The sequence below is a fragment of the Zymoseptoria tritici genome, chromosome 1, assembly GCF_000219625.1.
Source record: "Zymoseptoria tritici IPO323 chromosome 1, whole genome shotgun sequence".
Classification (NCBI taxonomy): Eukaryota; Fungi; Ascomycota; class Dothideomycetes; order Mycosphaerellales; family Mycosphaerellaceae; genus Zymoseptoria; species Zymoseptoria tritici.
Genome location: NC_018218.1, coordinates 1,275,803 through 1,293,040, shown reverse-complemented (window position 1 = coordinate 1,293,040; position 17,238 = coordinate 1,275,803). Strand labels below are relative to the sequence as shown.

At 54.7% G+C, this 17,238-nt stretch overlaps 8 protein-coding genes across 8 annotated transcripts; 3 read left to right on the top strand and 5 right to left on the bottom strand.

The window, feature by feature from the left end:
- Positions 1 to 3,283: 3,283 nt before the first annotated feature.
- Positions 3,284 to 4,305, top strand: MYCGRDRAFT_33888 (uncharacterized protein; the record flags this gene model as incomplete). Its single annotated transcript, XM_003857601.1, has 3 exons — positions 3,284 to 3,619; positions 3,676 to 4,127; positions 4,188 to 4,305. The coding sequence occupies 3 exons, from the start codon at positions 3,284 to 3,286 to the stop codon at positions 4,303 to 4,305; spliced, it is 906 nt and encodes a 301-aa protein (XP_003857649.1).
- A 168-nt stretch (positions 4,306 to 4,473) lies between these two features.
- On the bottom strand, positions 4,474 to 5,056 carry MYCGRDRAFT_102119 (uncharacterized protein; the record flags this gene model as incomplete). The annotated part of the gene is made up of 2 exons (XM_003855959.1): positions 4,474 to 4,810; positions 4,866 to 5,056. 2 exons carry the CDS (start codon positions 5,020 to 5,022, stop codon positions 4,659 to 4,661), a joined length of 309 nt encoding a protein of 102 aa, XP_003856007.1.
- A 526-nt stretch (positions 5,057 to 5,582) lies between these two features.
- Positions 5,583 to 6,812, bottom strand: MgSPR5 (subtilase; the record flags this gene model as incomplete). The annotated part of the gene is made up of 2 exons (XM_003855958.1): positions 5,583 to 6,335; positions 6,387 to 6,812. 2 exons carry the CDS (start codon positions 6,810 to 6,812, stop codon positions 5,583 to 5,585), a joined length of 1,179 nt encoding a protein of 392 aa, XP_003856006.1.
- Positions 6,813 to 7,111: 299 nt separating this feature from the next.
- Positions 7,112 to 7,789, bottom strand: MYCGRDRAFT_88903 (uncharacterized protein; the record flags this gene model as incomplete). The annotated part of the gene is made up of 3 exons (XM_003855957.1): positions 7,112 to 7,359; positions 7,441 to 7,528; positions 7,706 to 7,789. 3 exons carry the CDS (start codon positions 7,787 to 7,789, stop codon positions 7,112 to 7,114), a joined length of 420 nt encoding a protein of 139 aa, XP_003856005.1.
- A 640-nt stretch (positions 7,790 to 8,429) lies between these two features.
- ARP2403 (fungal specific actin related protein) lies at positions 8,430 to 10,260 on the bottom strand (the record flags this gene model as incomplete). The annotated part of the gene is made up of 1 exon (XM_003855956.1): positions 8,430 to 10,260. One exon carries the CDS (start codon positions 10,234 to 10,236, stop codon positions 8,701 to 8,703), a length of 1,536 nt encoding a protein of 511 aa, XP_003856004.1.
- Positions 10,261 to 10,459: 199 nt separating this feature from the next.
- Positions 10,460 to 12,441, top strand: MYCGRDRAFT_106893 (uncharacterized protein; the record flags this gene model as incomplete). The annotated part of the gene is made up of 2 exons (XM_003857602.1): positions 10,460 to 10,725; positions 10,790 to 12,441. 2 exons carry the CDS (start codon positions 10,522 to 10,524, stop codon positions 12,302 to 12,304), a joined length of 1,719 nt encoding a protein of 572 aa, XP_003857650.1.
- Positions 12,442 to 12,924: 483 nt separating this feature from the next.
- On the bottom strand, positions 12,925 to 14,672 carry MYCGRDRAFT_65261 (peptidase M28; the record flags this gene model as incomplete). Its single annotated transcript, XM_003855955.1, has 2 exons — positions 12,925 to 14,420; positions 14,477 to 14,672. 2 exons carry the CDS (start codon positions 14,637 to 14,639, stop codon positions 12,925 to 12,927), a joined length of 1,659 nt encoding a protein of 552 aa, XP_003856003.1.
- Positions 14,673 to 15,616: 944 nt separating this feature from the next.
- MYCGRDRAFT_65258 (uncharacterized protein) lies at positions 15,617 to 16,690 on the top strand (the record flags this gene model as incomplete). Its single annotated transcript, XM_003857603.1, has 1 exon — positions 15,617 to 16,690. One exon carries the CDS (start codon positions 15,617 to 15,619, stop codon positions 16,688 to 16,690), a length of 1,074 nt encoding a protein of 357 aa, XP_003857651.1.
- Between the last annotated feature and the right edge of the window lie 548 nt (positions 16,691 to 17,238).

Here is a 17,238-nt window from a genome sequence, read left to right as displayed (position 1 = left end):
AGCTACCAAGTCATCTGAGCATCTTCGAAAGGGCCAAGGGCATTCAGAAACGCCAACACACCGACTCAAAAGCTATTCACATCCTGAAGCATCTTTCCCACTACGGAGCCGATACGGGAGGCTCACGACGGCGGAACAAGAACAACTCTCGCCCGTCGGTGCATCCACAGGTGCTCGAGGCTCAGCTGCGAAGTCGTGCAAAGGAGCAGGCTCGTGCACGACAGCAGGAGCGCATCGCCGAGCTGAAGGCGAAGGGCATCGAAGTTCAGACCACTGAAGAGCGAGAACGTGAGGCAGAGGAGTTTGAGAATCTGCTGGAGAAGGCCAGACAGGAGGCTGTTGACCTTCGCAAAGCAGAGAAAGCAGCGGACAACCAGGGAAAGGTCATTGCCAGCGACGACGAGAGTGAAGATGAAGATTACTACGACGGATCGGAGAACGACGATGACGACGAACGCGATGCTATTGCGGACAGTGGCAATGACCTGGTGGACGATGCTGCCGATGAGAGCGAGGATGAGGATAAGGGCGAGGACGAGGATGCAAAGCTTGAGGAAGAGCTTGAGGGGGCCGTTGATGAGCTGGCACCGGAAGAATATCCTTCAAACATCGAGACTGCACCGACCGCGCCTAAGGACGACCAGTCTGAAGGGGCGAATATCGAAGTCAACGATGCGCCTAGTTGGGCTCAGACGCCAATCATTGGCCGTAAACCTCGCAAATCGCATGTTGTCGTTGACGATGACGACGATAGCGAGGTCGAGGGCTCCCAAACTCTCGCGTGCTCCGGCCCTGCCGACGATGAGGACGACCCATTCGCAGCATTCGGGTTCAGTGCAGCCAAAGATGTGGACTCGCTGATGAGTCCGACACAAGCGTTCCACGCCACTATGCAAACACCATCGCAAGCAACGCAGCAAGATTCCCTCGACATTTTGAACTATTTGGCGCCACCTTCTACGGTCACACGACCGATGATGCTGGAAACACAGTCGGACAGCCAGATCAGCGTTGTGCCTGCTAGTCAAGTGTCCGCCAGCCAGCAAGTAAGTCTTGGTTGGGAAACACAAGCCCCGGAGACCCCAGTGCCAGCCTTGAACCGAGGTGGATCGAATGTCACCATGGACACTCCTGTGTGGGAACCAACTCAAGACGCCGGTCTACCTGACTCTTGGCAAGGCGCAGATGACCTCGAACGTTCGAAGACTCCTGGACTTGCTGCCGAGCACGATACACAATCCACAGTGCGCCTTCGCGTTAGCGAGTCGCCCGTAGCCGCTCCGAAACGCAATCGATTGGTTCGCGGCCAGCGTGCTGTTGTCGAATCGAGCGATGAGGAAGATGATGCTGAGCTCGGGCCAGCCGAGATCGAGCAAAAGAATGCATTCCGCGAGATGGCGAAGCGTCGCAAGGAAGCATTGACTGCTGCAGAACGCGCTGAAGCCGAGCGCGAAGCTAAGCAGATGATGGACGAGCAAGCCGAGGAGTCTGAGGACGAATACGCCGGATTGGGCGGCGATGACTTCGTGGCACCTGAGACGGAGGAAGATCGAGAAATGATCGACTCGAGCCATATCGACGTTGACGAGCGCGAGATGGCGGCACACTATGCCGAGAAACAAAGAGTATCTGATGAGGCTGCTGCCAGCAAGCTGTACAAGGACCTTATGACGGGTGCACTGCGTAGGAAGCAAGCTAACATGTTCGACCTGGACGAAGATGAAGACGATCTTGCTGTGCGCAGGAGACAGATGAGGCAGCGAGAGGAGGCCAGAAAACGCAAGTTGCTGTTGCAAGACGACAACATCGCTGGCTTGGCCGAAGGGAAGCACAGCAAGGGCAAAGACGCCTTCCTCAAGGCCATCGCTGATGATGATGAGCGTGACGACGATCTTTTGGACCTCTCAGACGTCGATGAGGCCGATGTTCCACCGGAAAGTCAGCCATCGCAACAGCAGGAAACCTCGACTCCGGTACTGCGAGAGGTCAGCGGGAACAAGCGACAACTTGATGACGCGGCCGCAGAACGACCGCCCGCGAAAGCTCGACGGACTCAAGCATCTGCATTTCGAGCACCCACATCGCTTCTCGAAGTGCAGGAATCAGTCAGCTTCCTGCTCGAAGAGTCCCATTCTCTCCCCGCCGGACCCACAGTGCTTGATATCAGTTCCGACTCGGAAAATGAGGACTTGCAGTCAGATGCGACCGAGGACGAAGAGGACGACCTCGAGACGGAACGTCAGCGCCAGAATGACGGCGGCTTTGCACCGGACCAGATCAAAATGCCGCCGCCTCGTCTTCCCGCATCGCAACGCCGTACAGCGCCGCAGCCTGCCGTCGTTGACCGCCTCTCTCTCAAGCGTGTGGCCAGCGCTACGGAGAGCGCGCATGCACGAACAGCTTGGGCGGCTCCGGCGGGAGGCATTGGCTTCAAAGTTCCTTCACTTCTTCGCCGGGCCACTACGAGCGCTGCTTCGGGTGCCAACGAGCGCGGCGTGACGACTTCGAATGGATTGTCACGAGAGAACAGTGGAATGAAGATGGGCGGTACAAAGAAGTCGTCTCTCGCGTATCAGGCGAGAGCCGAGGAGAGAAAGTCGATTGTCGAGGCGTCAGCGAAGAGAAGGGCGGAGAACACAGCGAGGATCGCCAAATTGAGGAGAAATGCAAGCAGCGGGTTTGGACAAGATATGGCAGGGCGTTTCGAATGATGGGGCGTTGGGCTGGAAGAAGAGGCGCCTCTTCGTTGAGGGAAGAGCCTGCAGTAAGGGCTGCCGCAATGCCTTGCATCTTGGACACTGTCGTTGCACCTTCACGAAAGCAGGAACAGACCATTCATTTTTCCACGCTCCCAATATCTCCTCATTGTACACTAGCACCATGGGTCATTTTCGGGGCCGAAACTCGATTGTTCAGCTCACCTCCACATTTTACCCCTTGACCGAGGGCAACGTGAGTGCTAGTGCTGACGGCGCTCGGATAGTTAAGGTATAGCCGAACACCTGCTAATCAGCCGCCGTAGAGATGCAGACGTAACAAACACTCAGCTTTCTCCCTCCCAGCTCGTTGCATCGAATCGGAACACATATAGGACCGTCGAGTACTTCCGAATGGCAGACATCAAGAACTGGAGCTCGCTCGGCGAGCCAGATGCCGAATTCCTCGAGGTCAGTATCCCAGCCCTACACGCCGATGCTATTGAACACTAGCTTACAATCTATCGCAGGTCGCCGAATCGATCGGAGGCGCCCCAGATTTGGGCGTGTTTCCCACGATCCAGGCTATGCGAGACTTCCTCGAGCAAAGCAAAGCCGCGACCCAGGATCTCTACGGTCCTATTTCCGGTGTGTCGCAGAGGGACCACGAAGTCGAAATGCGGGACGGGAAGAAGATTGCCGTGAGGACGTATCATCCGGAGAGTCCTCCATCGGATGGGTCTCCTTTGGCCGTGCTGTACCATGGCGGAGGCTGGTGTATTGGAGGACTCACGAACGAGGAGCTGTTGTGCAAACTGTTGGTATCCAAGTTGGGCATGACTGCTGTCAACGTCGACTATCGTTTAGGACCCGAGCACAAGTTCCCGACTGCGCATAACGATTGCCTCGATGCTACGAAATGGGTATGAACGTGCCTCTCCCTGCTTGAAAGAGATGAACGGTTTTTGACAACAGTCAGGCCGCCTCCAACGCATCTTCCCTCGGCGCCGATCCTAGCAAGGGCTTCATCATTGGAGGAACTTCAGCTGGAGGCAACATCACGGCTACGGTCTCGCATCAATGGCGAGACGAGAAGCAGTCACCTCCCTTGACAGGCTCACACCTGATGATTCCCGCCGTCGTAGCCGCTGGCCACGTTCCCGAGGAGTTCGCAGCCGACTACAAGTCCTATGGCGAACTTCCCAACGCTGCGATCCTGAGCCATAAAGCAATGGATCTATTCGCGGACAACTATTGTCCGGCGGAGAAGAGGAGTGATCCCATTTTCAGCCCGCTGTTGTGGCCGACGGGTCATGGAGGACTGCCACCACAGTACTTTCAGATTTGTGGTGGGGACCCATTGCGAGACGAGGCATTGATCTATGAACGGCTTCTCAGGGAGAAGGAGGGGACGGTGACGAAGGTTGATATGTGAGTTGTCGCTTCGGGATCGGGAAAATGATATTTTGCTGATCGACTCATGTCTTCTAGGTACCCGGGTCAACCGCATGGATTCTGGTCAGTTTTTCCGCAGATGAAGGCTAGCCAGAAGTTCATCGGAGACTCTGTCAAGGGGGTGGAGTGGTTGCTGCAGCAGAAGAAGAAGTAGACATCGCGCGAGCACTTTAGCCGGAGAAGTGCGGGTCTTCATGACATTGAAACCATTCGGCGGACTTTGTCGATGCTGCTTATAATCATGCCGAATCATCCTCAAACAAGTGTCTGATACCCACTTAGAGATCGCTACCTGGCGCTGCGCTGCTAGCCAAAATGAGCTGTTTCGAATCCGCCGAGCGTCAACCCCTGTTGTGTGCAAAGTGCAAAACCCCGCCCATCGTCTCCGTCGCCATTAGTATTCGCAGCCTGCCTGACCGCCACGCACTGCATCCTTCGCTTTCATCTAGTAAACCTTTCCCATCTTCCTCGTAAGCTCCTACGCCAGGTTGTATCATCGTCCAGACTTTACGCAATCGGCTCGTATCCAGCTCCTTGGTTGTGGGCCTCGCGGTTGGAGAACAGCCAGTAGACGATCATGCCGACGATCGGGAAGAGGAAGACGCCGACAGCCCAGAGAACCTTGTGGAGGACAGGGCGGTTGGATTTGGCTACCTCGACTGTTGATGTATGTCAGTGCCGTCTTTCAGATCTCGGAGTAGTGACAGATCATACTCCACACGATCACATCCAGGATCAGAACAATGAATCCGATAATGCCGCCGCCGGTGCCGTATTGCCATGCATCGGCCTGAATGGTGATGATTTCGTCGTGAATCGGAGCAGCGAAGGCCAAAGCCGCGAGGAAGAACTGGAGGAAGAGGGAGAACATGATGTCGATGCTGAGTCAAGATGTCTGTGTTTGTTCGATGCTGTTGTCGTGGTGTCGAAAGGTGAGGAAGTGATGGTTGTGGAGAAGAGTGATTTCCAAGGCAACAGCGTTTTGGGCGTTTTCCAAAGCTCGAAGTGTCACGCGCACCCCACCAACCCACCTCTCACTAGCTCTCTAGATGGCGCCAATCGTAGATGGGCGGTGGAAAGGAGCAAATCAAAGATAAGACTTTGACGGAAAAAGTCTGGAATCTAACAACGAGAGCGAATGATGCTCCGTTTGATGCAGTGCAAGAAGAAATGCCAGCTTGCGGAGAGGTCAAGCATCTATGAGCGGCATGCTAGTCATTTGCTTACTTTCCCAAAGCGGAAGTTGCCTTGCATGCGGATGAATTGAGAAGAGGCCAGTAAATATGAACTTTTCATTACTTCGTAAGCTGATCTTGACGAGTACATAAACCCGATCTTATCCTTGAGTGAGACAGCAATAGTCAGACTCCCATTTCTGTGGATCGGCCAATCCATCTCATGGCCTTCCATATCATCATCATCATTCCACATTTAAGCGCCGTTGCCGTTGTACGCGAGGTAGTTCCGGCTCAACACTGTAAGACCCAGAGAGCTCTTTCCAAGAGCATTCTTGGTAGACTTATCCTGGAGGAACTTGCAGAGCGCCTTGGGCTCACCGGGAGCACCACTGCCCGGAAGAGCAAGGTAGTATGCGGCAAGACCACAAATGTGAGGAGAGGCCATTGAGGTGCCCGAAATGGTGTTGGTAGAGGTATCACTGTCCTTCCAGGTCGACAGAACATTAACGCCGGGCGCGAAAATGTCCACCAAGAGGCCAAAGTTAGAGAATGAGGCACGCTCATCGTTGGCGTCAGAGGCACCGACAGTGCAGACATCCGGCTCAGAAGCGGGCGAGGAGGTGATGGTTGGAGCACCAGAGTTTCCAGCGGCGACGGCAAGGAAGAGGCCCTGAGCGACGGCCTCTTTTGCGGCAGCGTTAGTTGTTGGCGAGAGGATTCCACCGAGAGACAAGTTTGCGACAGCCTTGCCAATGCGCCCCTTGGACTTGGCATCATTGACTGCGAAATCAATTCCGGCAAGCACATCAGAGTTGGTACCACTGCCTTCGTCGGAGAGAACCTTCACGGCAATGAGGTTGGTCTTCTTGGCCACACCGTATGTGGTGCTTCCAACCGTGCCCGCCACATGAGTACCGTGTCCATTGCCATCCGAGGTTTGTCCAGGGTAGAAGGTCTTGCCCAAAGAAGCTCGACCGCCGAAATCCTCGTGCGTGGTGCGAATTCCCTAACGATATATTAGAAGTGTGATGGTAGTCCGGCGTCAGAACGAACTTACAGTGTCAATGATGTAAGCGTAGGTTCCGCTTCCAGCGGAACTATCGTAGATGTAGTTCGTTGCGCCCTTCTGACGGTGGGAAATGCGAGCGAGACCATATGGTGGGTTGGCCTGGCTGGTCAACGCGGATGTGGTGACGACCGTATTTGGCTCGATCGACGCAATGGAAGCAACGTTCGTCAACAGGCTCAGGGCATCAGCGACACCGTCGACGCTCAGACCCTTGAAGTTGCCGAAGTCGTATGTATGGGTTGGCTGGACACCGAGTGCCGCCGTGATTGGGCCAAGCGCCTGCGCGAGGACCGCATCGTTGTTCAATCGGACGATCCAAGAGTTGGCAATTTTGTCAGAACCCTGTCTCTCGATCATGATAGGTGCAGCCAGGATAGCTGGCACCGCCGCGAGGAAGTTGAAGAAAGAACGCATCTTGATATAACGATGTGAGGACAAAGGTGGAGGTGATAGGGATGGAAATCGAACAGGAATGAGCAGACCTACTATATACATACCCTTCCATCCAACATTGCCTTCAACAATGTGCGAAGTGGCTTCCGTAATGGAGCGGCAAAGACCGCTGAAGCGGATGGTACTGCTAGTCTGCTGACCCAGAAGACAGTCATTCGTCGGTCGCTTTGATCGCCAGCAACGGCGTCCTTGGCATATCACATAGCGCTGCGTTGCTGAGCTGCGGTCGGAATGCTGCACCGAGGTTGATTAGGGACCAATTAGCATTGCACCGCCGGAGTCTGTCCATCGATACGCTTGGCGTATTGTCGCTCTTTTCTCAAACGCGTAGGTGGTAATGCTCTTGCCAAGATAGGGCGTGCGGAGTGCAGGAATGCAGTGACGATCATCTTGGCACCATCGAAAGAAACGTTGAGTGGACCGAATCTAATGCCATCATGGAATGACCGAGCCGCTTCTCGACTGTGGCTCTCAAGCATTAGATTGCCACTCTTGATGCAAGCCACCACTGTAACGTCAACGTAGGATCAACCGCTGTGACGATGCTGGTTGGGAGAATGAGCTTGCAGTGTTGCACTGTCATACTTACCAGATGTGTACAAGCACCTCAGCGTCCGACCATGACATCCCAAGCTTCCTTTTAGAAGCTGGTCTCCCATGGGAATGGCGGAACTCGTCTACGCATGGTGCATGCGCTGTTTCCAGGGATCCGGACCACCAACCCTCCGAGTAACAAGGCGAGACTCTTAGATGGACAGCTGGACCGACGTTCCTCGACCTTTGAAGTTGTCCGGCGAATGAGATGTCCTCCATTGAAGAACATGGCGCAAGCGGCGTGGAAGCTCAGCTCACACCACCGCGATAGCGTATGCGCCGGACAGCGGGGCTTGACGGCGATACGGCCTCGGTGTACCACTTGTAGCATTCGAAGGGTTCATCGTTGATGAATGACCTCCTCACTAGACAGCATAGCTGCAATTCGAACATTCTTCGAACCATGCGTCACCAGGCTCCATTTTGTCGACGAAGTGTCGTGTAATAATGTCTCAAATGGCGTCTGGTTCGGCTCCTGAGAAAAGCCTCGTCGGCCATTAGCTGCCACGGCGCTGGGTCGGCCATGGTGAGACAATTGTCGCATGGCAAAGATGTCTCCGCAATTCGTCGCTGTTTTCTGCCTCAACCTCGGTGTCTGGGTGCAATAGAGCTTGATTTTGCTGCTCCGGCCGTCTGTCGTCGTATCGGGATAAGGCTACCTGATAGGTATTTTAGAAAGCCCTGTGGCGTTTGAGGGTCAAGGACCCTTCTGCTGGCAAACTTTGCTTTGAGAGGGATACAACGGTAGATGGTGGCATGATCCGGTGGCGTTTTTGATCACTGTCCGGATAAGGGATGTGGCTTCTGCAGACACGCCAGGTTCAATGTGTCGACATCCTCCGCCTCTCGACGGAAGATAATAAAGAGAGATCGAACATAGGAAGTGTGACAACAGGACGAGAGTACGATGGTAGTCTTGATAAGGATTTTGAACCTTGCACAATCCCTGCTGCCTTGCTGTCAGAAACCTTGTACACCACGCGTCGAGATTATTGAGATCAACATTCATGACAGGAACGCTAGTGACGTGCGAGTTCGAATTTGGCACGTGTTGCTAACTGCTCTCTCGAGAGCAAGATCGTCGGTCAAAAACCTCAACAGTCGGAACCGTCCGAGCAGACCTCAATGCCTACCTTACTATTCAGCATCCGACCGTCGACTGCACTCATCAGTCAGGCGACATAGCACCGGTGATAGAGTCTGGTCTTGAAGCCTCCCCTTACAACGCATTGCCCAGGTCTTTCAGACCATCCCCTTACAACGCATTGCCCAGGTCTTTCAGACCATGCTTCGCGAAGTCTTCTCTCTCGACTTCATGCACGCCCTTGATTCTCATCGCTGCCACCAGACTGGCGCCTGCCCACGGACCGAGAGTCTCCACGCCTCTGAGGACGCCTGTGATGGGTGTCGTCTTCCCCCTCGCAGCCTCCTGCTCTGCAGCCAACGTGATTGGATCACGCAGATCGTCATGTACGCGATCGCCATGAGGCACTGATTCCTGTAGTGGCATTTTGATAGGTGAAAATGTAGGCATTTCCGGAGAAGGTCGATTGCGCCGAGAAGCTATGTTGTCCGATATCTCTTTCATGGCCTTTTCGTGGTGAGCTGTTGCACTGCCATAATTTTCGACTGGATCCCAGGCTCTAGTGAACACAAGATGCGAGAGCTCTTGCAGAATGCGGCGTTTCAGGCCTGGTACGTTGCTTGCTCCGCCGGTTATGATCAGACGAGCCATGCACAGCGCGCGAAGATCAGCCGGCAGACCGAGGAGAACACGATACGCGAGGAGATGCACCGGCAAGTTGTGATCGTCCTGTTCGGCGGATTGGAACAACGATTTCTCGACTGGCTCCGCGAGTCTGTCAAAGGGCATGGGAAAGGTAGCTGAAGGAACACTTCCAGGCACTGGTAGCTGTACAACGCTTGCCTGTTCCGTGCTTTCCGACCGCTCTCGTGGTTGACACCAAGCCATGCGCTGCGTGATGTCTTCTGCGTCCTCGAAAGTGACCTTCATAGTATCGTCCTCCTCTCCACGCATTCGGACGCCTTCCTCGATAAGATTTCCCATCTCTCTTGTGATCATCTTGCCAGCTCTCACACTCCGCGACTGCGAAACTTCTTTGAATTCACCTACCGCCGTCACAACAGTCTCTTCCCAGCCGATATCCACCACCAGCGCGTTTCTGACTCCGGCGCTCACGCAGCACATGATGGGATGGGTCAAGACCACGATTGTCGGAGGTTGCGTGTAATGTGCAAACAACACACGCAAAGCCAGTTCGAGCAGCGGATTTGGCAGTAATGATGGCACAGTCAGCACAGCTTTTCTTGATTTTGTGTCCAGCTGAAGGTAGTCTATGTGTGCCGTTCGCAGCGCTCTTTCCAGCTTGTCCTCCACCAAGCCGAGATCCAATTCTGTGAGGTCAATCTTGTACAGTTCATGATCGATACCCCATTCGCCTCCGACTCTCCATCTCCGTGACAGCTTGGCGTATTGAGGATCGTATTGTCGATAGTCGCCCGCCCTCCGCGCGGTGTCGTGCGAGAACTGTAGGACGCATCGGGGCCGGCTTTCTCCTGCAAATCCAGCGGCGAAATGCGTAGCCCCCAGCTCGTATACCACTACGTCCTCTTGCTCGACGCGAAAGGTGCCTGGACTGCCGAATTGCGACGATGTGCTCCGACCCAGTAAAGGCGTGTGCGGTGATCGTGGTGAAGCCGTCGCCTCGCGGAGAGTCCCCGAGGGTCCTCTGCGTAAAGGCAGGCGCGCCGGTGTTGTCGAGGTGGCCATGATGGCTCCTTCCTCCAGATTGTTGTTCCACTCGCGGGTTTCGAAGAGGTCTACATGGTTGTATCGAGCTCGTTCACATCTATCTATCACCGGCGATGTAGAAGCTCAAAAGCCTTGGCAGGATCGCCTTAGCGCGCGACCGAGCTTTTCACTTTTTCATGAGCTTCAAGCCCGGAACGAAGACTTTATCCATCTACCTCTATCACCGCCCTACCGATACCCTCTCCGATCCTTTTCCGGCAGCATTATCTCATTGCTGCGATATAGCAGCACTACCCGCCCAGGATGACGCTCTTCATCCTTACCGAGACGTCGGCTGGATATGCGCTGCTCAAGGCCAAGGACAAGAAATTGCTGAAGCGGGATGATTTGGCGAAGGAGGCCGAGACGGCCGAGGGCGTCTGCAGTCTCCTCAAGATGAAGCAGTTCCACAAGTTTGAGAGTGCTGCTTCAGCGCTGGAGGAGGCTGCGGCGTTGACGGAGGGAAAGGTGCGTTGCTGCATTGGAAGAGTTTCCTAGCAGCACAAAAGTTTGTTAACGCATCCAATATCAGGTCACACCAACACTCGCCAATATGCTCGGAAACATCAAGGACGAGAAGAAAATCTCGCTCGCTGTCGCCGACCCGAAACTCGGCAATGCCATCACCAAACTCCCCGGTCTTCAGATCTCGCCGATTTCCGACTCCACCACGCAAGACTTGTTCCGTGCTATCAAAGAGCACCTTCCGTCCTTGATTCCTGGCCTCATGCCGGAAGATCTTAGCACGATGTCGCTCGGTCTCTCTCACAGCTTGTCCCGACACAAGCTGAAGTTTTCTCCGGACAAGGTGGATACCATGATCATTCAAGCGATTGCCCTGCTTGACGATCTGGACAAAGAGCTGAACACATACGCAATGAGAGTCAAGGAGTGGTACGGATGGCATTTCCCTGAGATGGCGCGCATTATCAACGACAACTTGGCATACTCTCGCGTTATTCTTTCAATGGGCATGCGAACAAACGCCGGCAACACCGACCTTTCAGACATCCTTCCCGAGGAGATCGAGGGTGCTGTCAAGGCTGCTGCTGAGGTATCCATGGGTACTGAGATCACCGATGAGGATTTGGAGAACATTCAGGCCCTGGCCGAACAAGTCGCTGGCTTCACCGAGTACCGCCAACAGCTCTCATCCTACCTTTCCGCTCGCATGCAGGCAATCGCACCAAACCTCACAGCATTGGTCGGTGACCTGGTCGGCGCTCGTCTTATCGCACACGCAGGCTCTTTGATGAGCTTGGCCAAGTCTCCAGCCTCCACTGTTCAAATCCTCGGTGCTGAGAAGGCGCTGTTCCGCGCATTGAAGACCAAGCACGATACGCCCAAGTACGGTTTGATTTACCACGCCAGCCTTATCGGACAAGCCTCTGGCAAGAACAAGGGCAAAATTGCGCGTATGCTCGCGACCAAGGCGACCCTCGGTATCCGTGTCGATGCGCTCAGCGATTGGGCACAAGGTGGTAAAGGCGTGGAGGAAGAGCCAACAGAGGAGGAGAAGTCGAGCGTCGGAAACTCTGGCCGTCTCATGGTTGAGAGGAGGTTAAGAGCATTGGAGGGCAAGCCGATCAAGATGAACAACGTTGCCATTGGCCCAGGCGGACAGCAACAACCACCCAAGTGGGAGATCAAGGAGGCAAGAAAGTACAATCCAGACGCCGATGGTCTCGCGGAGAACGCACCAGCGCCCGCGCTTACCAACGGTGATGCGCCTTCATCCAGCAAGAAGCGCAAGCTTGTAGAAGAAGTCCCCGCAAAGGGAGGTGCCGCTGAAGACTCTGATGAAGACAGCGAAGACGATGTCGACGACACCACAATGCTCAATGGATCGACCAAATCCTCCAAGAAGGAAGACAAGTTGAAGACAAAAGAGACAAAAGAGGAGAAGCACGCACGAAAAGCCGCCAAAGCCGCACGCAAAGCAGAGAAGGAAGCCAAGAAGGCCGCAAAAGAGAGCAAGAAGCGAAAGAACGATGATGGCGACAGCGCCGAGCCGAAGAAGTCGAAGAAGCAGAAGAGCAAGGCATAGAAGTCGGTTTTGTGCGTGATTCTGATCTTCGGCTTGCTTTTTGTCGGTTTCGATGCATTGTATGGACGGTGGGCTTTGGCGTTTTCGGAAGACGGTCGGCGAGCACCAAGTCTGGCGCTCGGGGCGTTGGTGGTTGTTCTCTCTTTAAGCTTGTGCGTATCACTGCTACGGCGGTGAATTATGGATGGCGAGTGGTGTATATTGATGGCCAGGAGGCTGATGGGTAGATGTTCTCAAGGCAGCGCTGCGCATCATGTATGACGATTCTTTTGATGGAATGTGTAGACAGCTGTCGTGCATGCGTACAAGACTACTCGTTCGAATGATGTTGTTCTCGCCAGGCTATCTGCCTACTCACGCGTTTTACAAACTAGTTTCGTTATAGTCCCTCAGCTCGTGTCCCTTCTTTCTTCGCAGTCGCAATTGATAGAAGATGAAATGTGTCGCTGCGGCAGCAGACGTCTCAGTGGCACAGCTGTGTTGAATCTACACGAGTTGGGTACATTGCTGGATTTGTCTCAAATCACTTTCAATTCTGATCTAGTTCTGTGTCTGCTACTGTAGACATGAGTTTGTTGATCATGTTCTCGACCTGCTCCTCATCGTCTTTCACTCCAGCTCTAGATTGTCTCCTTCGGCGCGGCACCACAGTCGTGTTTCGCGTGGATGTTCTTCGCCCTCAGAGACCTGGCATGCGGGTGGCTGTGCTGTGCGCTGCGAGCCTTGATCTCGTATCCACGATCGCGAGGCGGCAGAGTCTTGAAGCTGGTAGAGTAGTGAGCCACGGAGGCGGCAATGGCCTTGGAGTTGATGGTGAAAGCCTCAAAGTTGAGGTTGTCATAGTTGTCGCCGACCTGGTGGTAGTTGACGTCGTATGCCACACCGGCCTCGCCACCGAACAGAGCAGCCTCCTCGACCGTTTTCAGCTCTTCTGCACCCGTGAAGATGCCTCCCGCAGGGATGCCGATGTCCAAGAAAGGACCATAGTCACTGCGGCCATCGAAGTCGGTCTCTGTGGTGGGAATGTTGAGATCGGCAAAGTAAGAGGCCAAGAACTGCTCAGCTTCGGCGCTTCCAGGGGGGCCGGTCAGGTTGAACGCGCTTCCATCGCCGTCGTACAGAGCGATGACATAGTTGGGCGAGGCAATCATGTCATAGTTGAGATACAGCTTAATCTTCTCGGCCTCTTCAGCGCTCAAAGTCTGAGTGTAGTAGGTGGAGCCCAACAGACCGAACTCCTCGGCTGACCAGAAGCAGAAGCGGACGGCGTTGTTGGTCTTGAACTTGGCGAGCTGGAGAGCAGTCTCGAGGATTCCGATCGTCCCAGATCCGTCATCGTTGATCCCCGGACCGGCAAAGACGGAGTCGGAGTGAGCTCCCACAGCAAGGACGTTGTTCTGGTCACCGCCAATAGTCTGGGCGATGATATTGTAGGTGGTGCGGTTTTCGATGACAGAGTCGACTTGTAGTTCACCTACGGGCTCGCCGGCGTTGGCAAGTTGGACCAAAGCGAGACCTTCATCTTGCGAGATGCCAACAGTGGGTACATAAAGTCCATTCGGGTTGGTTGGGCCCAGTGTTCCTCCCGATACAGGGCCGGCAATGTTGTTGTAGATTATGGCAGCAGCAGCGCCGGCTTGGTTGGCCAGAGCAGATTTGTCACCAAACGGACATGTACCACGAGAGATCAAGGCAATGTTTCCACTGACCTCGGCCGGGTAATCACCAGCCTCACAGCCCAGGTTGTTGACCACGACGATAGGGGCGGTGACTTCGCCCGAGGTGGAGTACTGGTAGATCGTGGGCTCGTAAGCCGTTCCCTCAACAGTGAGATTGCCACTGGCTTGCGAGTAGAGTGCTTGGAATTCTTGCACCTCGTATGTGTAGTAGTCGTCAACGGTGTCCAGGTAGCCAGTGATCATATCAAGGGTTTTGGTATGGCCCTCCGAGCTGAAAACACGGTTGCGTTGAGGCGTGCTGTATGCGGCGCGTTCCAACTCCCGGGCCTTTTTCGCGAGCTCACTCTCCCGAATGGCAAGCTGAAGGGCTTTGGAGTTGACAGGGCGTTTGGGCGGTCCCTTGGGAGGTCCACCTGGGTAACCTGGCGGACCTTTTGCTGTTCTGCATATCAGTACGTGATTTCTTCGAACGCTCGCAAAACTCATTGCTTACGGCCCTTGCCCTTGCCTGGCCCCTTGCCCTTCGGTGGCCCACTGGGCGGTGTTGCGATGCGGGCATCTTGGCGGACCTCGAGGATTTCAATAGGTCCATCAACGTTGGTAGCTCCCACGACGGCAGCAGCGGCCAATGCCGCGAAGAGAGAGGTGCGGACCATCTTGATAATGAAGTGAAGTGGTTGAGAGTGAACTAAAAACACCTTGATGGCAGGAATATGGGCAACATCGCCTATTTATTCTCGCATCCCTCCCCGTCCCCGCAGCTCCTCTCGCCTCTTTCCAGGCGAAAGCATCTTGGCCGTCCCTGCGTCGGAGCCAAATCATGCGAGACGACGTCGAACCCAGCGAACGAGCTTCCAAGGTTGTACGACCTCTGCGGTGCAACAGATGTAACGGGGCCAGGAAGGGGTCCAAAAGAGGGAGTGATGCACCATGCCAAGTGATATCGTTCAATGGAGCGTTGCAGAAGGAACGAAGCTTGGTTGAATGAGGCAGGTGCCAAGTGAATTCGAAGAAGGCCAAGCTGGGATTCCACTTTTACCTCACGTGCTTGCCACTTGCTATGGTATCTTGCACGCATCGTAGAGCGACTGTGCCAACCGGAAGGCTCTCGCATATCGCCGGCGGTCCTTGGAAGTTGTGCTTGATTACGCTAAGAGTAGGGTGACCTCGCGTGCTTCGGAACGGCCAATGCGAGGCTGTAGACCAGCTTCGTTTCGAAGAACGTTCGTTGGACGTGCTTGATTATGCTTCAGTGTGTCCTGCGGTCAAGGAGTGACGTCGTCGGTCATTGCGTGCGATGTGCGCTTCACGCGAGGCATTGCTCTCGACATGAGGTTGCTGACGGGCCTCTCGCTGCATAGTGGCCTGGCTCATGGTTGAATGAACGCAAATTATGCTAGCCGCTCGAAGCCAAGAAGCGTGCGAACTCCGCAGCGCGTGAGTGATCGATAGTGTCGCATTAGGGCATTGTTCTAGAAAAATGCAATGCATATCGAAGTAGGTGGAGGTCGCGAGGATGCTTGGAAGTCGTCGGACACACTTCGGCTGAATGGTTGCAGCACCTAGATCTAGACGAACGACGCCAAAATTTCGTAGTCTGAGCCCTCGAACTTGATTGAATACATCAACCAACATGGCCACCGCAACGGCGCTCCCTGAAGTGCTTGCCAACTTCACATCTGCGACTGAATCTGCGATACAAGGTCTACCCACCGCCGAGACATTCCTTCTCCCAGAAAATGGCAATACCCTCTTCGACACGAAGAATGAGATCTTCCTCGCCTACCTTCAAGCTCTTGCGCTGCGCAATTTGAACGTCATTCGAAGCATCAAAAATGGCGACAAGGCTGAGGAGACTCAGAAGCTCAGTGAGGACATCACCAAAAAGCTGGTCGAGCATAGAGTCTACTTGGAAAGAGGTGTGAAGCCGCTTGAATTGAAGCTCAAATACCAGGTCGACCGGGTTGTGAAGGCGGCAGAGGACCAAGAGCGAGCTGCGGCGCACAAGGCAAAGCAAGGTGCTCTTGCAATGGCCAAAGCTAGCAACAAGGACGACGAGTCGGAGGACAGCGACAGCGACAGCGATGCCGAGCTGGGCGCCGATATGACCGCCTACCAACCCAACCTCAAGACGATCCAATCGCAAACTGCTGAAGCCGACACCACTCGTGGCAACAAGTCTACTGCCTCCTCTGATGGTGTCTACCGCCCGCCTCGCGTCTCTGCAACCTCCATGCCCACCACCGAGCGCCGCGAACCCAAAGCCGAGCGCAAACCTCACCGATCGGCCACTCTTGACGAATACGTCTCGACTGAACTATCAACCGCTCCACTCGCTGAGCCCAGCATAGGCAGCAACCTGGCTTCAGGCGGACGACAGACCAAATCCGCACGGAACTTGCGCGAAGAAGCAGAGAGGAGAGACTACGAAGAGACGAACCTCGTCCGTCTGCCAGTCATGTCGAAGAAAGAGCGAGCGAGAAAAGGACTGGGCAAGCCTTCGGATGGTGGCTTCGGTGGAGAGGAATGGCGAGGTCTGGGTGTGAACCTGGACCGCATCGGCGACTTGACCAGGAGGAAGGGCAAGGACAGTCAGCTGGACAAGAGCAGAAAGAGACGAGCGACAGAAGATGGACCTAGAGGCGATGGTGCTGGAGGTGGATTCGAGGTCAAAAAGAGGAGGATGCAGAAGAAGGGTCAATTGTAGGGATGCACGCTGGTCACCCGCAAGAGAGAAACTCCTTCGGATCTTCAGGAACGGATCTGCTAAATGTTCAATACGCTCAATACAGATGCCCTACTGGCTGTCAGATTCCATTGTTCTATCTTGGCCCGTGCAGGTCCTCCCTCACCCCCAGCAGGCCAGTCCTTTCGGCCCTTCCCACACTGGCCCCGTTGGCCCAGCATCACCACTGACTGGAAGACTTGCAGTATGCTTTGAAGCCGAAGAACGGTATCATCTCCAACCGCCTGAGAAGCGGCCGGGGCGGCATTGCTGATAGTACGAGCATTGCGAAATGCCAGCCTGGAGTGCTCTGGCCATCCGGCCCAGCCGGCGCTTGCTTGCACCCCTTCTCCAACCGCGCCTTCATGAGATTTTGCGCCTCCTCTGCGAACTCGCCTACCATCTTGATCCCATAAGCCTCGTGGCTCAAATCAATCCGACGGCGGTCGATAAGCCTATGCCATGTCATCACCGGCACAAGCTCAACTTTTGTCTCAAGAGGAAGTTCTGCCAGAATCGCGCGAACACAC